Genomic DNA, 18,444 nt, shown 5'->3' with positions numbered 1-18,444 from the left:
ATTTACACACATGTACTCCGTCTAGGTCCTATGGATCTTCATGCATCTTCTCTCCAGTGCAGCGTTCTTACCTCATGACGAAAAAAAAAATATAACAAAATTATATATGAATCGAAGTTTCTTTGTTCCTAATGAGCAAGCTAGAGGTGATAAGGGCAAGGAAAAACTCCTAGAGATGACTTAAGAATACACCTTAAGAGAAACCAGACTTAAAAGGCAACCCATCCTTGTTTGAGTGATACTGGATAGAGCAAGCATAAATCAATCTTCTCCATGGAAGGACAGTTTTTCCATCTGTCAACATGCATTCGTAGTCCCTTATTTAAAAAAAAACATTACTTAGGCTGAGCTGTGAGCCATGAATGCATTTTTTCACTTCTTCATCAGAAGTGTCTTCGTCCTTGTAGGGCTGCTTTCAGGGGACCAAACAGATCCTCTGTCCGAAGTTTAGGCTTCAGTTCTTCAATAAGCATCTCACTATAATGATCACAGTAATGTAGCATTGTTGCACTGTAATTTTCGCATTCCTTAGAGTATCGGTCCAAATTTAATTTGCAGATATCCAAACGCTTCCGTTTATGCTCTTCCATGAGTTGTTTTGACACCAGATACACCCTCAGACCACAAACAGAAGTGGGGCATCCATTTTTGCTTGCAGTGCAAATGAACTGATGTAACAAATTTATACATGCACAGCAGTGACTGGGGAGGTAGTAGCCTTGAACGGAAAGTGCAAATTAAGATAGTGTGGTAGACACTAAGTATTGTAAACAATCATTTTTGACTCATCCTCTTATAATTTGCGATGAAGGTCAAAAGTGCACCCATTGTGTTAAGGTTACCAACTGTGCGCTGAAGGGAAAACGACAACAAAACACCATAATTAAAATGATCAGATCTCAGACTAAAAGTTAATACATTTGAAATCATAAATAGATTTTAAATTACTGGAGCATAATTTAGTAGACATCACTGTATCAGGAATATGAGATGATACACGTTTCATTTTGCACATTTCTTTACTGTGTTTATACAAAATGGCAGGAAAAACAAACAAAGAAGAATACTCCATATGACTAATGTACTGCCTTGTATTTTTTTTTATCACACTGATAATTTCAGGAATAAATCGAACAGTACAAGAATACAGGTGTCTGGAAACAAAATGACTAAATTTAACCAATGGAAAGCTGAGGTATTTTAGTAACATCCATGCAAGCTCGGTTTTGCATTGCTACAATCACTGAGCTCTTGTTGATATAAATGATTTTTTTTTTAAAAAGCAGTGAAAAAAAATGGTATAAACTAAAGCAAAAATCTAAATGGTAAATACAAGCCATGTTCATGTCATAATGCTTTTAGTGCTCTGTGAGGATCTTTAAAAATAACCATGATAAAAAAATGAACAAATATCTCTATAGATATATAACACTTAAGCAAGATAGCTGAGCGTTCATTTGAGAGAAAAAAATACTTTAACTGTGTGATAAACGTTTTACAGTCTATGTGTCTCGCATGCAGGTAAAAATATACAGACTGGATACAGCCAAATTACAGAGGATTCCAGATGTATAACATCTAGATAGCACTGACTGAACTTCACATTTTGACTCGGTCAAAAAGTACCAATGATATTAATGCTGATGTATGTATGTAGGACATACATCTTTTCCCCCCTCTCATTACTCAAATGCAGTTTGAAAAACAGAAAGATTTCACTAACGTAAACGTTCTCTCATTGTTCATTACGTGAAAAAAAAGTACCTGTGACCTGTTTAAAGTGCAAGTATCACATTGTTCACTTTAGAAGAAAACAGCACAGCAGAGTACACAACAGATACTGTATAATCCTAGAAGGTGGTTCTAATACTAAAGAAGGAGGGGGAAAAAAAAAAAAATGTAACATCGTAAGCCTTGGACTAGCATAAAATAGCAAAAACAATGGCACATCCGTGGAAAAAAAAACAGCATAATACTGCCATAAATGACAATCCATATTGTCTAGTTTAATAAGAAACAAAACAACACAAAGAAATATAGAAATTCAAGTTGAGCGTACCACCCAAAAAAAAAAAAAAACAGTCATGAATACTTTCAAAATACAGACTCCCATTCAGCTCCCCCAAAAACCATTAAAAAAAATGCTTACTCTTAAGAGTTAAAGCAGGAGGGTAAATAATTGTCTTTCTTTTCGACATACCAAACCGAGTAGCTTGATGTGTCTTTTCTTGCTGAGTTAAAAAAAAAAAAAAAAAAAAAAGATGTTCGTACATCCATCCTGATGTGTTTTTGCGCTTCACATTATGGGTCACTTGAAGTTAAAACACTAAATGATACAATTTCCTCGAAGGTCTTAAGCTGAGGCACTGCTTACACAGCGACTTTTCCCTTCACCTCCAGCTTGCTGATGCTCTCGGCCTGTTTGCTGCTCTGTTCCTCTGTGAACGTTATGTACGAGTATACCAGACTACCCGCGATACTGGGGAAATATGCATAGGCAATTAGTTCACTTTTACAGCTGATATATATATATATATATATATATATATATATATATATATATATATATATTTATTTATTTTACAGGAATACAAATATTTCAGATACATTTAATAACATACCTGATATTCAGACCTATAAAGTTAGTCCAGGAGAAAATATAATCGCCTCCAAACACCATTCCAATATACGTCACTAATATATTCTAGAAACACAAAAAGAGAGAAAAAAAAATGAACAGCAAAATACAAAATCTATCACGCCACCTAAGTAAACTGAATGAAGCTTACTTTCAGACAGCCCACTATGGTAGTGGTTAAGGCCGAGTTGTACTGAGTGCAGAGCACGGTGGAGTACATCAGGATAAACCTAAAAAACAGAATTGCACAAGAGTTAATCTGCATGTTTATAAAACAGCACTTTTCACAGTTATTATTTGTTTTTAGATTAATTTACCCCATTATGCAAGACATGATGAACTGTCCCACGAAGAGTGTATCTGACCAGCCTTCGTAATTCAGTGCCTAGACAGAGAAAGAGAGGTTACCTACATTTACAGTCAAACACCAAATATCTAAATATCTAAACTGCTTATTTATAAGAGAAATTTATATAAAATAAAATAAAATGTAAAACTATACTGTACTATATTATACTATATACAGTAAACTACCAGTCAAAAGTTTGGACACATTTAACTCCATGGATACATCTAACTCCATGGTCTGATTTTTATTTCTTTCTACACTGTAAAACAATGCTGAAGGCGTCCAAAATATGCAATAATCTCCTTTTGATTTACAATTGATATTGAGACAAATCAGCTACTTCTGCTCTGTAAAGCTTCATAACGGCTCTAATCTGATGTGCTGTTTGTTAATTGGTGATTTCTGAGGCTGGTGACTCAAAATGAACTTCTCCTCTGCAACAGCAGTAAGTTTTGAACTTACTTTCCTGGGAAGGTCTTTATTAGAGCCAGTTTCATCATGGTGCTTGATGGGTTTTACAAATGCACTTGACAATACTATTCTTGCAAGGACTCTTCATGAACAGCTGACCTTCATGTCTTAAAATAACAACTGACTGTTGTTGTTTATTACTTAATTCCCTAATGCCTTATGTGTTGTTTCATACTGTAGTTTAAAAAAAAAATCCAGTATTGTTCTAAAATGTAGGAAATAAATCTCTAAACAGAAAACAGAGTTGGAAGGGGTGTACAAACTTTTGACTGGTACTGTGTATTTCCCATGTCAGCATTAAGTTGTATATTAGTGCAGCAGCTGATAACATTAGCTTCAGTTTCCTCACTGACACATTGAACTAGATAAAAATAATAATATTATTAATAATAATAATAATAATAATCAATGTACACTAAAGCCTTCTTGAGTAAACTTCAATACATTAAAATTAAAGATTAGAAACATTTAAAAAACAGCTATTAATAAGGACAAAGTCTAGAGCCAAAAAAAGACTTGGTATCAATATACAAAGTCTGTGTTTGGGCACGGCAAAAGAAAAGAAGAAAAAAAACACTGATGTAATGCATAGATAACGATTCCCGTCTGCAAAAAGAGGTCACTGCTTTGAAAGCAAAATTTGACACCATGAACTTGTTCCTGCTTGGCTGGAGTGACAATGACATGTATTGTGCCACGTAAATTAAATAATCCAACAAAATGCAAATGTCTGACATGGCACCGTTTTAGGTCTTTAACACTGGGTGCACACCATGCTTTGTGTTTTATCATCAAGGAAGCTCTTTAAGGCCATACAGATGAGCTCTAATTTCAACAGGAAACAGTTATGAGATAAAAAAAAATAATAATAATAATAATAATAATAATAAGTTCATTTCTTTATATAATCCCCTGCTACACTAATAAACTTATTCCAACGTTTCACTCTTGCTTGGATACAAGAAAGTTTTCCAGGTACGACGAAGCCATGATCGGACTGCCTGCTTCATGTCTGAAACGCTGGCCTCCTAGGAACTAGTGAAACGCTGGGATAAGTGCATTGGTGTAGCAGGGGATTATACAGAGTAATAAAGAAGGTTTTAGCACTGTATTATGTTATTCGTCACACCCAAAAGTCCCGCTTTGACTTAAACGCCGCTCTTAAAACTAGCCATATTTTATTATCTACCCAACACATTTTTCAAAAGTTTAAAAAGTGGCCTGGAGGGGACTGTTGTGATTGGTTGGCTCCTGCATTCCGTTCAGACTTGTTCCTGGTTCCAAGTAACTTTTACTGAGCTCATTCAGTCATGAACCCACCCCCTTAAACTGCGATACGATTAATATGAGTAAATCAGTGTGTAGTAGGAGCCACTCATAAGGCAGGTCACACTTTAGATTTATTATAATCCTTTGGATTAAGTATAAGAAATATAACCAGAATTCCACAGTCTAAAGCTATCTCAGATCACTGTCTTGTCTCAATTTAAGTGTGTCATAGTAATAATGTACACACAGTGCCGCGCTACCACATTAAATGTATATTCACATCAAATAGCACACAGAGCTTTATCAATAATCTCCCAAAGTTATCAACTTTGATTGGATCGCCATCGACTCCACAGAACTCGATCAGGCGAGTGAATATTTAGAGTCAATTTTTCGTTATACCTTAGATAATGTAGCTCCAGTTAAAATAAAAATGATTAGGGTTATAAAAAAACTCGCTCCCTGGTATAATGACCATGCGCGCACTTTAAAACAGACCGCTTGGAAATTAGAACGTAAATGGGTACAACTAAATTGCTAGTATTCCAAATAGCATGGAAGAAGAGCATCCTGAACTATAAAAGAGCTCTCAGTGAATGCAAGCTCAGGGTTGATCGGGTGTTCTATGTGGCGGCTCCCAAATTGTGGAATGACCTACCATTAACCATTCGTGAGGCCACATCACTGAGGGTGTTTAAGTCCAATCTTAAAACTTATGTTTTCTCTGGCGTTTAAACCAACATGAGATGTTGATTTTACATATTGTTTTGATTAGATATGTGTATGATGTGAATTTAATTATGTTCCTTTTTCATATTATTTTATAAAACTTTATTTATTTATTATTATTATTATTATTGTTATTATTATTATTTTGTTTTTATTTTTATTTTATTTGATTAGATTACTATATTATTTTATTATTTATGTGAAGCACTTTGGGGCATTCTTGTTGTTAAAGTACTATACAAATAAAGATGAGTTGAGTTGAGATGCTAGATCATCGTATCCTCGGGTGATGCAGGTCTCTGAGGACTTGCGACTTCAGTCGCTCGATAGTTCAGGACTGGAGTTTCCTACAGTCTACATGAGCCTCCAAAAACGAACTGGACTCAATTTTAACTTAAACACATCTCCTGTTATACTAAACCTCCAGTCTTACACAGCATGATGTAGATCAATCCCTGCTATCTGTTTTACCCAAATGAGGATAGGTTCCTCTTAGAAAATACTAGATAAATATGGCTACATTAAAGACATATTTTACTTGATGCCAACTTTTGCAATTTTTTGCCAAAAGTATTTTATTTTATTGTGATTTTTTCAATAAACATACCGTAATGAAAAAGCTTCCCCCCTTCCTGATTCATGCTAGAAAACCTACTAATGTGGCTTAATTAAAACAATTCTGCAAAGACAATTGGACCAACAATCCTCAATAGCAATGTGAAACGCTTGATTGCAGTTGTTTCCGCAAAGGGCGGCACAACCAGTTATTGGGTTCAGGAGTAATTACTATTTCACTTAGGGCCAGGCAGGTTTGGACAGCTTTTTTTTTACCTCTTAATAAATGACATCATCATTTAAAGAGTGCACTTTGTACTTATACAGGTTATTATTGTGTAATATTAAACTTTGTTTGAATAAATGATGTGAATCATTTATGTGTGACAAATACGCAAAAAAAATAATAAATAATTGTTAAAAATAATAAGGAAGTAGGTATACTTTTTCACAGCACTGTAGGGTTTTCTGCTTTACACTGATCAAAGAAACAGTCAATGAGGGTGGATTTAATTACCATTTTAACAAATGTTCTTTGCGTCAGTATTTTTTATTCCTTCGCTAATAATACCTATGGCCGATTGATACCTATAACTATTTATGGGTTCTTCATATTAACTAATGATAATTAAGTAAATCTTAATCTCATTAAAGTATCCTTATTCATTTAATATATACTGCAAAACGCCTTGTTTTAATTTTATGCACATCTCCATGAGCCACTATATTCAGCCTGTTTAACCGAGTGTGTATAATGGTGTCTTTGTGTGTGAGCAGCTCCTGCTCCTCTGAGGGGAAAGCGTGCTGAATAAACTGTAGCTTTGCTGTGAACACGTAGCGCTGCATAAAATGAGCCATTCATGGGGAAGTTATCAGGATTTGAGCCCTGAAAGGGAACAGCTAGTCATGAAGTATTCACTCAAAGTGAAAAGTTAAATAGAATCAAATTTCCCAGAAATAATTTTTTTCCCCCTTAAATTTTTTTTAGAAATTTCTAACTCTTAGTAAAAGTAAATTTAAAGCAGGTCCGGGAGGGAAAATAAAACCCTTTTGTTAAAAATGTCAGACATCTAAGCAGAGGAGCAGATGGTTTGGATGATGAGGGACTGTCGATGGACGTCCATCAAGCAGTCATTTCATGTTAGTGAAGTCCATCAATAAAAACCTTTCCACATTTTACCCTTGAATTAACTGTCCTACATGTCTCAATGTTTCCTCTGTATTGCAGCCTGCTTACCTTCTCCATGTCTCCAGTGACATGTGCCAAAAGGAGTGTAGGCAGGATCATAAATAAAGCGTTGTAATAGAGTAGGCCATACTTTCCCAGCTCCTGAGCAGGGGGAGACAGGGAAACAGACAGCTGTTATTTATGGTACATTCCAGCATGCAGATGTCATAAATGCGTTACTCAAAAAAGCTCCCTCTCTGTTTCTGACACTCCCAAACTAAAAATATTCAGTACGGGACATATGACTACCTATAATTAAACATAAATCCATCTGTCCAGCTCTGGTTCTTATTCTCGAAGCTGTAACCTATGTCGAATCATTCAAACAGGCAACAGCAGCTCGGTGGTTTAGGCATTGGACCACTAATGAGAAGTTCTTAGGTTCAAAACCCCAGCACCACCAAGCTGGCAATGTTGGGCCCTTGAGCAAGGCCCTTAACTCTCAACTGCTCATATGCGTAATGAGATTAAATCCAAGGCGCTCTAAATGAGGGTCGTCTGCCAAGCGCCGGGAATGTAAAATGAAAGGTCGGAAAATGTCCTTCAGTGCAAAACACTCCACCCTTTAGATAAAACAGATTTTTTGTTCATTTTTGTAGCTGCTTAATCTAGGCAAGTCCTGATACAGAAAGCTACAAAAGTGACGACAAAAAGTTTTGTTGTTGGAGTTTTTTGACAAAAAACATTGTCAAAAAAAAAAAAAACATTTATGAAACAGAACAGTAAAGACCGCAATATTAATTATAGTATTAATATACTATAGTATTGTTGTATATAGTCATTCCTGTTATAATTTTTTTTTATCAAAATCAATCATCTTTCTTAAGCGTCATCATTATGCACTGTGCAGTCTGTGCCTTAACCTGTGAGCTCATAACCAACATAAATAGATACACAGATGATCAGGACTCTTTTATGAGCCATGTGTATAGTTTGAACCATGCGAAAGTACAGACCATCATTTATCAAATTCTTCATTTGCGCATATCTGTGCATACTCCTGTCCAGGTATATGATTTGCAGGAACCTCTACTTTTTTATTATTTTTTCTATTTAAATGGTTGTCATTGCATTTATTATCATTCATTTCTATCATGACAGTGGAATTACTAGATTTAACTTTTGTAAAACAAGTGAACTGTAAAGCAAAATAATTTCTGAAGAGGTTATGCCTTGCTTGCGGATTAGACACAGGTAGCTTTGCGCAGACTGGGACGTTAGCTTGTCTCTAAGGTTTTTACCCACAGACGCATTACAATGAGATTGAACTAGAGACTGGTCAGGCACTACCCAAAGAACTCTGAGCCAAGCAATCATATATATTCAGGCATAATGCCAATGCTGAAATGCATCATATTTCAGAATATAACAGCCAAAAAAAGGCCACATTAATAATCTTCCTCTGCAGAAATCCCACATGTAACTTCTACAATATAACAAAAGAATTAAACAGTAGAAGTAATAAACATATGGTATTTTATTCAACAGAAACTATAACAGGATATAAAAGGATCTTTTTAAAGGGAAGTTGTTCGGGATTTTTTTTTATGTAAATGAACATGGCCTGCACAAAAATTTAGTAATATCCTTTAGGTATGGAAGTGCATTTATGTGCTATAAATACTAAATTATGGATACTTACATTTACTTGAGTTAGTAAGCACAATTTTCTGACCAAGTTTAAATCTACAGTAACACTGCATGTTATTTAATTAACTCTATTAAAAACACTTAACTAGCACGACTGTACAAATTCAGTCTGAGCATGCAAAAGGCCACGTTTTACAGTTTTAGTATGCTTTTATTTCTGCTACTACAGTGTACAACTACTTTTGTACACTGTAGTAGCAGAGCACAAAAAACTTTCCTTTTAGAGCACAAAAAACCTCTAGCAAGCATCATTAGACTCAGTGACATACCATATTTCATATAAGTTATAAGAAATAAAGCACTCAGCGGTGTGCTGTTGTAAGAAAATAATCGATTGACACTTGCAACATCAGTTACAACCCCAAAGTTGATAATCCAATATCAGCATTACCAATATTTATTATAAGGTTCAGATTTTGCATGTAGTATGCATGCATATAATCGTGCAAAATCATACACACTGTTTTACACATAATTAAGTACAGTATATAAACTACCCTGAGAAATATAGCTGGCTAAAATCAGGCAGCACTAAATGTAAAAAAAAAAAAGTGAAATAAAATGAAAATAAAACAGCTATTTTTTTTAAATGTCCTACACAACATAAACAGTCCGGATTAGTATCAACATATTAATATTTATATTATTCATTTTCAAACTTTTTTCAAGCACATTATAGTCTATTTAAAATAATCTTAGTTTTTCTGATGAAGCCTGAAAAGCGTTTTTCCAGGGCATTGACCCCCATCTTACCTTAGAGTCCAGCTTCTGTTTCACAAAGGCTCCATTAGCAGCAGTTAAGACGTCATTCATTAAGATGAACACATAACCCTGTAGGTCAAACGACAAGTCGGCACTGGACAAAACAGAAGTGGGACACACAGTTAATTAAAGCTCAGAGACGGAGTGAAGTATTTACAGAACATCAAAATGTCAATGACACGCGGCAATAAAAACGGAGAAAGCGTCTGAGGCACGCTATCAGTCGAGGGTTCGAAAATCTGAAAGTGCTACAGACATTGAGAGTGTGTGGCGAGAGTGCCAGAACAAATTCTATGAGTTAACAAGCTAATAAAAAAACACCCTCAGCATTTTCATACACACTCCCAAATAGGCAATGGCAGTATGCTGGAATTGCACTATATATAGCGTGAAAAAATTACCTTTAATATTATTTTGGTGCAATTTTATCAGATCTTTTATCCAAATTTTTTTTATAATCATTTGAACTCGATTAACAGTTTTAATTCAACTGAGGATCTGTGGAGGAAACTATAGGAAGTGTTTAATTGCTGTAATAGCCAAAAAGGGCTTTTCTATTGATTATTGTAAAGTGTAAGAATAATTTTGGGCATGCCACTTTTTGTTTAAATGTAAATAAAAGATAAGTATTTTTTTTTCCCACAATGATTCCTCTTGTACATTGTCTTATTATCTTCTGGGAGATGCCAGCGTCATTTCTAATCAGGAAAAAACTTGCTGGTTGAATAAAAGTAACTAAGTCAAAAAATCGCCAGGGGTATGAATAATTTCGGGCTTGACTGTATTTATTTATTTATTTATTTATTTATTATTTGTAACAGAAGTGTTATGTCCTGTTATAACTGCAATATAACCTAAAGCCGCCTCTAACAAAACAGACATGGGCCGTTTATTTAGTTTATATAGTGAACATGTATAGTGTAATTATCTCAGCTGAGAGGTTTACCTTGCAGCCACAAAAGCCCCAAAGATCATTGTGAACACAGTGAGCTGAACTGGCCATGAGAATTTCTTCCTGAAAGAACATTAGGAAAACACGACCATGACCATGTTTTTAACAAAGAAAGAACACATCTGTTATCTTTACTGAGACGGTATTAGTACAATTCTTCGTTGTTTATTATTCACTCACTTTAACAAGAAGCCCTCGGCGAGCATTGTGAAGAGAATGGAAAACCTTCTTAACACTGTAAACATCGGCAAACTGGGGACGGAGAAATACAATGGAATCATTAATTAAATCCAGGATGCTGCTAAACAAGACACACACTTTTTAACAGAGTCGAGAGTCACACAGTAACCTCTACATTACAAAACACTATTGTTCATTCAGTTTTTGCTTAAATCTGATCTTACTGTCTCAACGACTATTACTGGGGTTTAAGTAAAGATGCATCGATCAATAGACCAGTGACTGTTTTTTAAACTTGATTGGCCATGACTATTTTTATCTGATAACCGATTCTGTGGCGATCGCACATGAACATCTATGAACATCTCAGTGATGAGTAGCGCGACTACCCAATCACTTTATTTGCACTTTATTTCGGCCCAATTACTATAATTATTTGTAAAATGAAAAATTTGAAAACAAAATAACAAAACCAAAATCGAAATAACAAAACCTTGCGCTTTCCGGCCAGTTCAAGAAGATACGAGCATCACGTGACAGAGACGTGCCGGTGAGAGATTTCTATGGATTTTCATTTTCAGTGGAATATAATTTGTACCAGAAATAAAAATAAAAAATTGGAGAAAGTCCTATAACCTTGTGCAGGTCTGGAGGAAATGTAAAGTATATTTAAGAATCGAGGATTCATAAAAAAATTTATTCCGTTTTTAATTAAAGGAAAATGACAAATTTGTCTTTGCTGTTAATTAAGATAAATAATAAATAAAAAAATTAAATTTGAATTTGATTTATTGTTCTTGGAAAGAAATAAAATAGGAACTGGACAAAACTCCAGGCCAGGTAAATAAAAAATAAACAAATAAATAATATATGAATTAAAAAAATAAATAAATGAAAACAGTAGTGATAAAATACACAAAGCAGGGACACAAACTTCCATCACAGAGATAATGACAATCTTATCTAATAACACACACACACTGTATTAGAATGTGTCTGGTGAAAAAAAATCATACTTTAGCCTTTTCGTTCCAAACAGTCCGGTTACTTGATTGCCTACGTACAGAAGAGGTAGGGGAAAGGTCTGAAAAAGAGAGAGAGAAATAAAAAACAGTTTTGATTTTTTTAATAAGAAGAATCTACTAAAGACTAACAGAAAATGTATTGGTCTCAAAATGTCTGAAATAATACGTGCCATGCCAGCGGCCCTGTTCACGTGTCATGGTGTTTGATGTTGATTATACCAGAACAAAACAAGAAGCGCATGCGTGATACATGACACTCGGTACTCTTAAACCAAAACTTGTTTGTTTTCCAAGTAAAAATTTATAAATAAAATCTTTGCTCTTTTTGCGAAAACACTCGCAAACCGCGTTACTCGCAATCCCAGGTTTTAATGTATAATCCAACACTGTATATAATAATATGAACATTTTATATATCGTCACTCTACTTTATCATACACACTGGCTATTACACACACACACAACAGCATGAAAAGTATGCAGGTATGGATTTCCAAGATATTCAGACAGAAATAGCTAAGACATTTTTTTCCCTCTCTAAACATGTTTTAAACAGACTGAAATATACCAGTCTAAAATATTTTTTACTATAATTATATTTAATTACATTTATTATTAAACACACATAATTTAATTCCTTTGTAATACCAACCAAATTATCTCATACCAATTATTAAATGTTGCCTTTAATTATCACAACAATAAAGGCTTAAATCACATAACTTTATCTGCACTTCATTCACAAAATAAAGGATGGTGCATGCACCCAGTTTAGTAGCTCCAAAACAATGCAAGGCGGTGACATTATTTAAAATTAAGCGCAATAACCTGCTAGTTTAGAAGTGGAATGCAAATGTTTACATTGACAGCGATGGTATTCAAGCACAAGAGTGAGTCGCTTGCTGCGACTGGGTGAAAAGTCGTCTCTCATATGGAGAGCTGTTTAATCACCACACGCCTCACATGCGTTGCAAATGACGAACAGTTAGTGAAGTTGTTATTTCAGTCAGACTGTACGTGATTATTAAAGCCATGATGTGTTTAGGGGGGGAGGGGGGGAAATACACTACACTGCCACTCAGATTTAAAAAAAAAAAAAAAAAAAAAAAATTATTTACAATCGGTCATGGATGCTTGACTGAATGACTGACTGACTGAAACTTTTCAGAAAATCTGGCATGACACATTGAACTGCTGACTGGAACTACCCTTATCTATTTTTGACCAAGCACACTGGCATTATTATTTTTTCCCTCTGCACAGCCACTCTCTCGTGCATTCTTTCAGCTAAAAACAACAATGTGATCATTTTTGACATTTTATTGAGACGGTGCTCCCAAAAGTAGCTTTTAAAAGGAATTATTTGATGATCTTGTTTGCTTCGGTTTATATACATGTTCACTCACACACACACGGATATGTTTTCTGGCATGTGTGTTAATACTGTGAGACACTAACTGCAATACTTCATTATTACGTCATTATACCGGAAAAAAAAAGAAATTCCAGTCTTCAATTTTCTATTAAAAAATGCTCTTCATTTTCAAGTCTTAGACAAGGTGTCTGGGGGGAAAAACAAATACTTTGTGCCTTGTAATCCACCACTCCCTCTTTGCCTTTCTCGACTACTCCAGTTCAAATGCAAGACTGGTGAAAAAAAAAAGGGGAAAAAATGACTCACTTGCCATCAAATGGAACAAATGCTCTCAGTATTAATCTCTATATCTAATAACTTTAATAACTATATTATACTATATTAGATATCTTATAACTCTACGGTATGTACAGGACTGTAACTGGGTACTGTACACTTACCTGCTGGGCAACGAATACCCCAGTCACAATGAACAACATTAAGCATTTTTGTATGATGCACTTTTGTTGTTTAAACTTTATCCATGGTCCATTTTTACTTTAGTTAAATTTTTCCCCCGCTATGCTGTTCAGCTAGAGTTTTTTGCAAAAGTCTAGAGCTACTTCTTATTTCTTCTTATGAAATTTAATTAAATTATGTATATTAAATTATAGAAATGGTAACAAATGTTTTACTGTAACAGGCTGCAAAGTGACTAAAGACAATTTAAAAACTGTTTTTTGTAACAACCTCAGCAGCGACCTCATTACCTGTCTCGTCTGTTCTAAACACTCAACACTTATTATCAGCAGTATACTATAGTGCCGTTGTATATCTATATATAGTATAGTATATCACCGTCCTGATCATTAGTTATCATCTGGCTCTTTGTAATTGAAATCCACAAGGAGTGCATCAAGACTTTTTCCCCCAACACTATTTTTTGCTGTAAAAAAACTTTGCTGTAAAACTGTTTCGGCAGTGTGAATAAGCACTATGTGTACACGTTTGATGCGTGTGTGTGTGAAGTGTGCTTACCTTGCTGACGATATTGAGCTCCCAACTGGGGAAGGAGATCACCCGCAGGGCCTTTCCGGACCACAGCACCAACACTGTGGCTAACATCTGTCATTAACACAGCGACCAGCAGGATGTTTAACTACATCACCATCGACGAGGGAAATTAACCGTAGGAGGAAATGAGTCTTACCTGCCCGATGCCAAGACATATCGATGAAGGAAACCTGGAGATTAAAAAACAAATAAATTACCTTTAGACAGTTCTTTTTTTTACATTTTTGACACACTCTCGCTCAAAAGTTTGAGATCACTTTCTAATTTCATGATTGTTCCTGATTTTTATCTCTCTAATCAGTAAAACGATGCTGAAGGCAAAATATACAATAATCGCCTTTACAGTTAATATGGAGATGTATCTGCTACTTATGCTCTGTAAAGCCTTTATTACGCCTCTAATCTGAGGTTTCCGAATCTGGTTAGTTAACTTTAAACTCCTCTGCAGCAGAGATAAGTTTATGTCTTACTTTCCTGGAAAGGTCTTCATGAGAGCCAGTTTCATCATGGTGCTTGATGGGTTTTGCAAACGTGGTGTAGTGGTTAGCATTGTCGGTACATCATTGATTACATAATTGTTGAAAAGCTGGTTTGAGTTAGGTCAGAATAATGTGAAAAACGCAAAAGCATCCAATGAAAGACAACTGTGTGTGTGTGTGTGTTGTTAATTAATATTAACCTTGTTAATAAAAGAGATCAAAAGCAAAATGACCAGATCGGTTCAAGGTCCAAAGCAAACAGGACCTAAATAATCACTCTTTACAACCGTGGTGAGCAAAAAAGCACCTCGTACACATAAAACATTACAGCTGGAGGTGGATGAGCTACGACAGGAGAAGACATATCAGGTTTCACTTCTGTTCCTCTTTTCAAAGTGAAGAGCAGGAAACCAGACACCACACTGGGCACACACTCACTAAAACAGGACTGTTTAAGATTAGGTGAAAAAAACAAAAAACAAAAACAAAAAACCTTTATGCAGTCTTCCGCCTGTCAAGGTTTAGTGAGTCTGTGCCTGGTGTGGCGTCAGATTCCCGACAGATTCCTGACTGACAGATGAGAGAAAGAAGTGAAGTCTGATCTGCTTTCCTGAGTTCCACTGTTCATTGTTATCATTCTTTTTTTTATGTTACTTATACTGTATATTAATGTTTGTCGAAACATATATAAAAACAGGTACTATCAAAATACAGAAAGTTTTAATGTCTAAAGTGTATTTTCTAAAATTCATTTTCAGTCTTTTTGTTAAAAGAACTATGCGATATAAAAGATGTTAGTTTTTTGGACGGTCACCACGGCTTGGTACAGCGCAACACAGTTCGAGAAACTCCATGAAAGTTATTAAAAAAATAAACCATGCCAGAAAAAAAATGTTACTGTTTATAAGTTACAATCTCAAAGATGGGTTGTGGCGGTTTGGGGGTGCCTCTTTGTAACGGTGTCCAAAAAATACATCGAATTCCTTGTTTAGTGCTGACATGGACAGCTTTGATCTCTCACCACTGGAGCGCTCATAAAAGGAAGAAAAGAAAAAAAAAACTCTCATACAGCAAAGGAGGCATGTTTGCTTAAATGGCCAAATCCAAGCGTTGTGCATTAAACTACTGAACAGCACACTGTAACAGCGCAGAGGGACGTTTGTACTGAAAGCACATGGTCGGTTCAAAGCTTGTGGAGTCCGAGGAGTAAATAAATAAATATAATATATACACATATACATATATATATATATAAACATGAATATCCAAATTGATGGTATAAAACAGATAGCGTTTCACAAGGTTTTGTAGGAACTCTGTAATAGATTATAAAGAATGTGTAAGTACATAAACTGTTTATGTGTTAAACGGTCCGTAACAAAGCCTTGTAATCATTTCATAGCTATTGCAAAGAAATTTTGTAGGTAATCACGGTACGTGATGTCACAAAGGAATCGTAAAGTATTCCAATCCAGGACAATGTAGTGTGTTTCAACGTACATATCAGGAAAATATCAGTGATCCAGACCTCCTCTGCACTCCGGACCTGTCTGACTCGTCCCCTGTCTCTAAAGGTAAAGACTCGAACCCTGACTCGGACCTGTAGCTGTAGTGTTTTCTCAATGAGAGCTTTCGTAAATAAGAAACAAGTTGGACTTGTGTCTTGGATCCTTGTGTCACGATTCATTTTATAAGTAAGTCTTTGAATGGGACTGACATGATGCCAGGATACTTTTGTCGCTTATTAAGTTAAAGTTAAAGCTGAAGACAGGAACAAATCCAGGTGTAGAGATGCTGGATTGTGTTGCCATGGTGATAAGTGAACTGTAGCGTGAATCTGGATGCAAGCTAAAAGTTTACACCCCCACCCCGACTCCCACTCCCAGTCACCCTCTCCCAGTCTCTCCCAGTCTGTCCCAGTCCTCTTACCTGTAGTTGGTCAGGACGCTTTTGTTTATCACCACTATGAGGAAGGAGCTCACGCCGTAAAAAACCGCAGCGAGCAGCTTTATTACCAGCGTCAGGGTTTCATCCGCCATCCCGGAGTCTCTCTCTCTCACACACACACACACACACACACACTCTCTCTCTCTCTCTCTCACACACACTCACACATTCACTCTCTCTCCTCACATCCCGTTACCCCTCTCTCTCGCGCGCGCGCTCTCTCTCGCTCTCTCTCTCGCGCTCACTCTCTCCGCGCTGACGTCTCCCAACTTCCGCCATGTTTTTCCCCTCAGGCTGCATTTTGTCACGTGACCACTGCTCACTAGGCCGCGTTTAAAAACACCTCGCGCACAAGCCGCTCACTCACTACCTAGGGTGCAGGGAGGGGTTAGAGTTACCGCCGCATAAGTAGTGCACTTAAACACCGCCGTTTGAGATTCAGCCGCACCAAAATAGATGATGCGCTCTGTCGCCACCTAGAGGTTACAATATGAGACATAAATAGCCTTCTTGACTGAATACACTGTAATATTACAGTTAATGAATGGAGTTTGTATGCTATGTTTATGCACAAATCGCGGATTAAATGACGTCTTAATAAGTAAAATAATATAACAAAACACTTAGTTAGTGGGTAGCATTAGTGTGGCCTCACACCTCCAGGGTCAAGGGTTCGATTCCAGCCTTGTTGTCTGTGGGGCTGTGAGTTGGGATGTTCTCCATGTGTTTGGTGGGTTTCCTCCAGGTACTCCGGTTTCCTCCCAAAAGTCCTAAAATGTGCAGATTAGGCTAATTGGTGTTCCCAAATTGTTGTGGCGGTGTGTTTTGATCCTGCAGGGTCAGGGTTTAATTCCCACCGCAGGTCAACACGGTCTGGAGTTTGGATGTTCTCCACGTGCTTGGTGGGTTTCCTCCCACGGTCCAAAGATATATGGATTAAGCTAATTGGCATTCCCAAATTGCCTGTAGTGTTGTTAATGGGAATAAATACAATGGTATTCATCGTTAGCCTTCACGGTCTGTCCTTGGACTACAGTTGAATTTCTTTTAACAACGGTCAACAATGGAATCAAAAGAAATTATAGAAATGTGTAAAAATTGTGAGAAGATATGTATGAATCAAATAACCCTGATGAGCAAGCCAAGGGAGCGATGGTGGCAAAGAAAGGAAAAACTCTCTGAAATGTAAATAAGAAGAAACCTTGAGCGGAACCAGACTCTACAGGGAACCCATCCTCATCTGGGTGATAACGGATAGCAGAAATTGTTTTGCGGTCACATTTACATTTAGACATTGGAAACACTTGGGGTAGGCTCTAGGGGGGAGTGACTTCATAAGAAAATAATCAGATATAGCATGGTGAGTGATTTCCAATAACTCACAAACTAAGTGTTATATTTCTCTTAGACACCAGTATCTTATACTTTTGTAATGCCCTTATATTTGAATTAAATAAAATCTTTTGGAACATCTGAAGAACATTACTTCTTATGCTGTATGCACTCATTTCCTCAAATTGTCTTAAACATTTCTCACTTCATTCGTCTGTGAATGACGTTCTGGTCCGAGGTGGCTCAGAGCCCACTGCAGTCGTTCCTGTAAACATTCAGTGGGTGGAATGTCTGATCCTTGAAAATCAATGGATTACTTGTCTTTAATTGTGAAAGAAACGCCTGTGGGAAGTGTACACACAGAATCATTTACAAACACCCAGTTTCACATTACAGGAATTCGTCTGGGAGTTATTATCACATCCCCTGTACAGTCCTGACCTCGCTTCA

General features: G+C 36.2%; 1 protein-coding gene across 2 annotated transcripts; it reads right to left on the bottom strand.

Moving 5' to 3' along the window:
- Positions 1–1,073: 1,073 nt before the first annotated feature.
- On the bottom strand, positions 1,074–16,941 carry slc35d1a (solute carrier family 35 member D1a). Of its 2 annotated transcripts, XM_053497618.1 has the most exons (13): positions 16,880–16,941; positions 16,645–16,770; positions 14,373–14,406; positions 14,201–14,287; positions 11,800–11,867; positions 10,784–10,855; positions 10,598–10,666; positions 9,643–9,745; positions 7,249–7,341; positions 2,956–3,023; positions 2,790–2,868; positions 2,622–2,704; positions 1,074–2,479 (listed from the first exon to the last, which is right to left on the bottom strand). In XM_053497618.1, the coding sequence occupies exons 1-13, from the start codon at positions 16,939–16,941 to the stop codon at positions 2,371–2,373; spliced, it is 1,053 nt and encodes a 350-aa protein (XP_053353593.1). In that variant the 3' UTR covers positions 1,074–2,370. The 2 variants fall into 2 exon arrangements, with proteins under 2 accessions (XP_053353593.1, XP_053353592.1); XM_053497617.1 differs by lacking the exon at positions 16,880–16,941 and having other exon boundaries at positions 16,645–16,841.
- Between the last annotated feature and the right edge of the window lie 1,503 nt (positions 16,942–18,444).

Source organism: Clarias gariepinus, chromosome 6 (assembly GCF_024256425.1).
Source record: "Clarias gariepinus isolate MV-2021 ecotype Netherlands chromosome 6, CGAR_prim_01v2, whole genome shotgun sequence".
Taxonomy (NCBI): domain Eukaryota; kingdom Metazoa; phylum Chordata; class Actinopteri; order Siluriformes; family Clariidae; genus Clarias; species Clarias gariepinus.
Note: the sequence above shows the minus strand (reverse complement) of the source record. Positions and strands in the feature narration are given on the sequence as shown.